At 32.1% G+C, this 8,213-nt stretch overlaps 1 protein-coding gene across 1 annotated transcript; it reads left to right on the plus strand.

The window, feature by feature from the left end:
- Nucleotides 1-288: 288 nt before the first annotated feature.
- Nucleotides 289-5,001, plus strand: LOC143596933 (uncharacterized). The gene is made up of 7 exons (XM_077075588.1): nucleotides 289-435; nucleotides 1,678-1,776; nucleotides 2,600-2,927; nucleotides 3,018-3,146; nucleotides 3,543-3,625; nucleotides 4,568-4,673; nucleotides 4,751-5,001. Exons 1-7 carry the CDS (start codon nucleotides 290-292, stop codon nucleotides 4,847-4,849), a joined length of 990 nt encoding a protein of 329 aa, XP_076931703.1. The 5' UTR covers nucleotide 289; the 3' UTR covers nucleotides 4,850-5,001.
- Nucleotides 5,002-8,213: the final 3,212 nt, after the last annotated feature.

Below are 8,213 nucleotides of genomic sequence, written 5' to 3' on the forward strand. Positions count from 1 at the left end.
TAGTACCTTCTTGCTTAGGGTACCTTACCCGATTTCCACTTACCGAATGTGCCCTCCTACCCGTATAAGATAAATGGATCATGTTTGTAAAAGTAACACGAACTCGAAGTCTTAACTCTCAAACTTGACATGAACCTTAAAAGTTAAAACCGTTGATCTGAAACTTGAACTCAAATACAACCCATGATGGGTTAGAAACCGTCAGATACACGTGTTTTAAGTTTGGCCCGAATCTATCTTTCTCAATATTATATATACTAAAAAGTCAAACCCTAATTATATTTGTACAATGTCGTTGAAGCAAACAACAGCAGTGTTGTATCATTACCCATGCCCTGATGGTGCTTTTGCTGCTTTAGCAGCTCACATCTTCTTCTCTGCTTCATCATCTGTTCCGGCTCTCTTCTTCCCCAACACTGTTTATTCTCCAATCAAGTAATCTCTTAATCATTCTTCATTGCTTTAGATAAAAACCCACTTAATTTAATATCATATATATATATATATATATGATATTAAATTAACTCATCCTATATATATATAGCAATTTAACATTAACAATTTAGTATACTCTCCTAACAAATTAACCTTTTGCACATTGCAAAACACTAACAATCGTTGCGAGTAGGAATTGATTAAGACTTTAAAAAACTAACATTCAACACTAAAAATTAATAATTAATACTTTATAAACTGATATTGGGAATATCAGTACTGATATTTTGACTATTATTTACCAAGGGACCGATAACCGATATATCACCATCGACCGGAAACTAAATGTTTTAACCAAATTCTGAACCGATCCGAATTAAATATTTGTCTAACTGAACAAAGTTAAACTGATTTCTTTGGTCCGGTTGTCCGATTAAATAGGATATTATCCGTTTGTTTGTCCGAATAAGCATGATTTGTGGAACTGATAGACGAACTGATATCAAATGATATATTCGGTTATGTTGTTTGATTAAACCGCTTATTATTCGGTTTGTTTATCCTAATAAGCGTATTCTCCAATCAAGTACTCTCATATGCCAAAGTTTAAAGGTAAAAAAGGAAATTGACATAAGACTTTCAAATTAAAATGTAACTGTTTTATATAAATTAGTGTTTTTTTGATGTAAAAAATGTAAATTCAAAGTATTAACATGTGAAAATAATATAAAATAAAAACTTTCGTGTCAAACGGGTCGTGTTTGGGTCAATCAGTGAATGTGTGGTTTGGCCCTAAATGAAAACAAACTGATCTGATTTAGAAATGTGTATAACCGAACCGAATTTGACCAGCTTTTTCGGTTTATTTGGTTCAGTTATTCGATTAAGTTGGTTCTTATTCAGTTTATTCAATTAAATTCTGTTCATTTACCCAAATAAACAAGATTTATGGAACCAAGAACCGAATTCACAATTTGGTTTGCCTTTTTTCGGGTAACGGATACGGTTTTGTTTTCGGGTTTTTTTACACCCTTACACGTATCCCCAACTCCGGACAGATAATGAGTAATCAGATAGCATGACATGCATGAAACATCGTTTTACATTCAAGTAGTGAGATACTCTTATTATCCATATTTCACTGAATAAAACTTATTGTAAAATGATGTATTTTCTTGAATTTAAGACAAAGTTGATTGCATTTAATAAAAAACCCATAAATAATCATGGTGTTTTTTTCAGAGTTGAAGAGCTTCCTGTGGATCAAATAAGTGATGCTTATCTTCTTGATTTTGTTGGACCTCCTGGTTTTGTTCAGCAGCTCTCACCCAAAGTTGACCGGTTTGTTTACTTAAGACTGAATTTAACTGTATGCTTGAACAAGTCAACAGTCTTATAACTCAAAGTAGAATCGAATGATGAACTTTCTTTGATCATAGAGTAATCGTGGTCACTTAAATAGGAGTGTGCATGAAACTGGAAGAACCGTCAAAATAAGAAAACCGAAATGAAATAACCGAACCCATTTGAAAACCGATGGTTCTGTTTTATTTTTTCGTAAAAACCTAACTTTTGGTTTCGGCTTTGCATGTAATCAAATTTGAAAAAATAAGCTCAAATGTATAATAATCAGTTATTTATTTATTAACAAAAAATTTAGGTCCGAATTCGTTATTTTAGGCAAATTTTACTTTTTGTTTTTGCCCAAACTTTGAAGGCCAAATGGCAAAATCGAAAATTTAATAACTGTGATTCCAGTTTTTTTATTTGGTTTGAGCCCAAAATTTGACGGCCAAATGGGAAAACTGAAAAAACCAAAATCAAACGGTTTTCAAAGACTCAGTAACCAAAATTCTGGTTTTTTGTTTGGTTTGAGCCCAAAATTTGAAGCTAAATGGCAAAACTGAATGGTTTTCAAAAAGGCAAAGACAGAATTTTTTTTTGGTTTAAGCCAAAGCTTGAAGCCCAAATGGCAAAAGCGCAAAAACCCAAACTGAAAAAACCAAACTGAAACTGGAAACCAAAATGAACGGTTTTCAAAATCCAAAATCTCGGTTTCTGGTTAGGTTTGAGCCCAAAACCGAACCATGCACACCCCTTCATGGAACATGTTGATGAATTAGCCAACAAAAGTATTAAATTGTTTTAATTTTTATTTGTGCAGTGTAATTATACTAGATCACCATAAAACCGCACTCAAAGCGCTTGAAGATGGTGAGTTTAACAGTGAGAATGTGACTAAGGTGATCGATATGGGAAGGAGCGGGGCCACAATCGCGTACGATTATTTTAAAGAAAAAGTCTTAGCTCTTGAAAATGCAAACAATATGAGTCATCTTCAGAAGTTTGAACGTGCTCGTGCGCTGTTTGAGTACATCGAGGATGCAGATTTATGGAACTGGCGTCTGCACAACAGCAAAGCTTTCAGCAGCGGATTAAAAGATTTGAACATCGAGTTTAGTGCGACTTTGAATCCCTGTTTATTTCAGCAGGTAAATGTTTTTGGTTATATCATATAAAATTTTGTAAAGAAACAAAAGTAATGATATTATCTAGTAATAAATAATAATGATTATCTGCAGCTGTTATCTTTAGATGTTGAATGTGTGATCGATCAAGGTATCGGCAGCTTATCACAGAAGCAGGCTTTGATGAACGAGGTTCTTGATCAGTCGTATGAGATTGTGCTTGATGATGGATCACATTGTCTTGTAAGTTTTCAGTCGTATGAGAGTAAAATGTGCAAGAAAGAAAGCAATATAAAAGTAAAAGAATTGGGTAAATTACACATTTTGTTTATTAGGTGTAAGGGCAAAATTGTCATGTTAAATGACAAAAGTTAACGTCAGTTAGTGAAAAGCACGTAATGGGTTACATGTTTCCAAATAAAGGATGTGTTTAGTAACGAGCTCATTTTATGGACACAAGCTGCAGGAATGTATGTATTGGAGGGTGAACCGACCAACGTGCAATTTACTCTCTCTTTTTTTTTGTCTAATTTCTATTTGTAAAGGGTTCGATAGTGATTTCATATATTCTGTGCTTACATCTTTTTGATTTCCTGATATTGTTCTATTGCTTTTCTAAAGTTGTTGCGATGTTATTAGGCTGTCAACGGTGATTCCGTGTCTGATCTGAGGAGTGAACTTGGCCACCAGTTAGCTGAAAAAAGCCGCAATCGTAACTTAAGGTTTGAATTACTTCTAACCTTGTACAGAATTAGCGGGTTGTGTAATGTTGCTAGCATTTGAGTACGCTATGAGCAACTTTTGACCACTTCTTTCTAGGAGTGTGAATTTCTGGCATGACACGAAACGAAACATAAATGAAATTCACGGGATTAGGTTTGGTATAAACGTGTTCGGGTCAATTTCGGATCGAACCCACGAACCTGTTTAGTTGAGTTCATGCCACAACGATCCCTATGGAAGGGAAATTGATCAAGATTTTTGGCTCGCAATAAAGCTGTAAGGGCGGGCTGCTCTACATTCAGCCACATCACAGTGACCCCCGAAGCGATCTTATTCTACCATCCGGCCTCGAGACTGAACTAAGGCAATCCCTTCTTTGCTTAGGGGTTTGGTTCGGTCCCAGATCAATTTGCTGAAGCCGAAGGCCAATGACTCCGCAAATATCGATCGAAACTTGAACGACTGGGCCGTGTTTGGGTCAACCCTACGGGTTCACGGCTTTACCCGTGTAACCATTTTTTTATATTTTTAAACTGTGTTTTATCACTTTATGTAATAAGCGTGTTTGGGTCAATTTCGGGTTGAACCTGCGACCCTGTTTACTTGACCGGCCATGTTTGGGTCAACCCAACGGGTTTATGGGCTGACCTTTTTAACCAGTTTATTTGTTTTTTTATAAACTGTGCTTTATGTAATAAACTAAATTGGTTGGGATCTTATGTTAAAGTTTAATACTAAAAATCAAATTGACATAAGATCTTATGCTAACGTTTAAAACTTAAAAGAAAATTGGCATCAGACTGTTTTCATGATTCAGTGTTAAGCAGAGTTTTCAATTTGAACCGCCGAAAATCAAATATAAGTTATATAACCCAAATCGACAGATTGATAATGTCACCTTTGAACAATTTTTAATGTTTTTTTTCCCTTTTTTCGGGTAGGGGCATAGGCGCGGTAGTCTATAGGGTACCCGAGCTCAAGGATGACCAAATTCTAAAAATAAGCCTTAGAAGTATAGACAATGAAGACACGACATCAATATCACAGGTTTTGTTCTTCTTCAATCACTCATTTCATTAGTAAGTTATGAAACTTTTATGACGTTTTTTGTATGATAATTACAGAAACACGGAGGTGGCGGTCATCGAAATGCGAGTTCGTTCCTGCTAAGCTTCCAGGAATTTGAGAAGTGGAAAGTGGGTTGTGTTACAAATAGTGCTTGAGAATAACATATGTGTTTGTCAAATGTAATTTGATCAATGTTTTTTAATCGGGCTGCCTTGTTGGTCCTATTTACGTACTAAATAATCTAAAATTAATTAATGTACATGACTAGTTTAAAACAAAATATGAACTATTTTAGTTTTTGGTGCGGATTTACAAGTCTTAACTAAACAAAATTTGAAGGCTGAAGGGGAAGTTATTCAGGATACTAAATATTATGAAAAAAATAAAATATAAAATTGACCTGTCCATTAAATAGATTTGATGAAAGTTTTAGATTTTCAGGTGGAACATTATATTTTTTGCTTTTTATTTATACATAACTAGGTTAAGTACTAGTGTATAACATGGTTTTAACAAATTTAATTTTGTAAGTTCAAAACATTTGAGATATCTTTTTGACTTTCTATATTGATAATAAATCGACAAATATTATATGATAGATGTCCTATGTTTACATAATATGTTCATATAATAGTAAGAAATTTACTACTGCTAAGAAGAAAACTATGTTTAATCAAACATAAATATTAAATCAATTGCATTTGTTACCATATAACATTAGATATAGTATCAAATAAATACTTCATAATAACTATTATTGGTTTATCAGAGAACTTAATTGATCATAATAAATAGTCATGCTATATCAAAAGAATACTTGATATGTTTGTTGCACAATACAATGTACACTATAAATTATACATACTAATCATGTCAAAAGTTTTTCTTAAAGAATAAAAAACGACACATTACATTAAATCATAATAAATTAAGTTACAATTATATTTACAAACATTAAAAATAAATCACAAATGTCTAACATTAGACATCCTATTTATTCTATTTGTAACTTTACTATTGTATTTAATATTAATAGTTTTACTCTCTTTCTCTTTTGAGTCTTGATAATGCCACATGCAGTGGTCCAAGACTAAAAACCTGATGTTTTAAATACAACCCATTTTTTATAGTAATTGACTTTGACTTTTATTAATTGTCATTGCAAGACAACTGAAAATGGAAACAGTCTTCTCGGAAATTTTCATAATTTGTACGAAATTCACGGGATTTGTAGTTAACATAAATAAGTTTGTAACGTAATTGAACAATTGCATGTAACTTAAACACGAAATTTGTACAAATAAGTTTGTAACAGAAAGTTTTCAGTTTATATAATTTCCATAATTTGTACATTACAATGTCATATAAGTAAGTAAAAATTTAAAGTTCGAGCATAAATTAAAAAAGTCAACTTGCTTAATCAGATTCAGCTTTTTTTTGAACGGCCAACTAAGTAACGCCGCGTACTCTGTACACGGCCCCCATTGGCTAAAGGTAGCCCGAGTCGGCCACTAGTCCGGACGGAGCCCCTAACGGTCCACCCGTTGAGGGATTCACCGGATAAAACCCGACCCCCACGCCCGTCAAACGGCATGACATCGAGGAGCCGGTAAAACTGGGTGAGATAAGGCTCAAACCCTGGCAAGCCAGGGTCATCCCTCATATCTCCCATATAAATTGGTGATAGTGAGATTCAGTTAATCAGATTCAGTTATTTAGATGGTGATTACATTATTTGAATTTGAAAAATCAATTAATTGAATAGCACACAAGGCCAAAAATTTTGACGCTTTAAATAATTTGACAAGTTTTGCTATTTGAAAATGATTTTTCCAAAGACTAAAATATTTGTATAAAACGTTACAAATTTGCATTTAACATATCTAACAATACTATTAAAACAATACATATTGTCCACATGTCATTCAACTAGCCTCTCCACATCAATTGTCCACATGTCATTCAACTAGCCTCTCTACATTAATGCCACATCATTGCCAAGTCATCTATTTCCTTTCCTATCTTGTATATTATTAAATCAAAAATGATGTTAATGATGGGAATCGAACCCTGGCACAATCCTGAGATGGAAACTTAACAAATGCAACAATGGCCAACCACCCAAGGACTACTGATGTTGAATTAGTTGAAATACAAATACTATATATTGAAAGAATCATTGTAAATGGAAGGTTTTTGTAATTATGGCAATGGCTGAATTTCTCAACAGTGATATAAGTAAATTGTTCATAAAAGACTCATTGGCTAAAATAGAATATAACAGTCAATAAATGATCAATAATCATTTGAAATTTGAACTGTTAACCGACATTAGTTATTATATATATATATATATATATATATATATATATATATATATATATATATATATATATATATATATATATATGACGTCATCCGGGCTAATGTCCGGTCCAACCTCTCGGGTCAGTCCGACCTGTGACCCGGTAAGGCGTCCGGGTCGATGTTCGGTCCGGGTCTGAAAACATTGATTTAAACCTTAAGATTTTTCATCCTAATAATTTTAATCTCCCCCCCCCCTCTCTCTCTTCTTACTAACTCCACCATCCACCATCTTCTATATTCCGGTAATGTAGATCGGGATTAATCGTTTTCCGGTAAGGTTATATATTATACACTAATGGCCAACAATGTTATATGATTTTCCAGCAAGGTTATATCTTTTTCCGGTAAGGTTCTCCGATATTGTTTTGTATTTATTTTAATTGTTATATGATTTTGTAATAATCTCTTTAGGTTGTATATCAAAATCCAAGATTGAATTGATATTTTGAAGTTATTACGGTTTTCCGGTAAGATTTTTGTTTTCCGTTTTTATTTGTATTTATATTAATTATTATATGATTTTCTTATAATCTCTTTAGGTTCTATATCAAAATCGAAGATAAAATGGAGATTTTCTCTATATCGTTTTTCCGGTAACACGATTCAAATATTCTGGTTATCAATTATAACATCAATTTTACATGTGTTTACATAATTCAAATCTTTCATAATTGGTAATTTGTTTATTATGTGATATTAATATTAATATTTAATTCTCATTTCAGGTTCTATTCCCAACTTAATATAGCTAATTTCGTTGGTTGAAGATTTGTTGATAAGATATCTTATTTTTTGTTTAATATTGATGTATATTTTTGTTATTATTCATATATTTTTCGCAATTCATGTAATTTATTTGATTTTTATATAATCAATCATATATTGTTGTTTGTTAAAGTCCATTTAATATATTTTAATCAGAATCGATGTATTAAACAAAAATTTATTTGTATCTTATATTTATTTATTTATTATTAATAATAATTATTATAAGTTTAGTAATTTTGTTATTATTAATTTATTACCTTTTCTAATTAGTTGTTAAATCTTATTTTGATAGAAATAATAACATTTACACCTTACCATTTTTATATTTCAATATTTTTGACTTAAACATTATTATGTTATTATATTGTAAGATACAATATATTT

The sequence above is a fragment of the Bidens hawaiensis genome, unplaced genomic scaffold, assembly GCF_021521415.1.
Source record: "Bidens hawaiensis isolate Kalapana, Puna unplaced genomic scaffold, B.hawaiensis_p1.1 tig00001758_1, whole genome shotgun sequence".
Lineage (NCBI taxonomy): Eukaryota > Viridiplantae > Streptophyta > Magnoliopsida > Asterales > Asteraceae > Bidens > Bidens hawaiensis.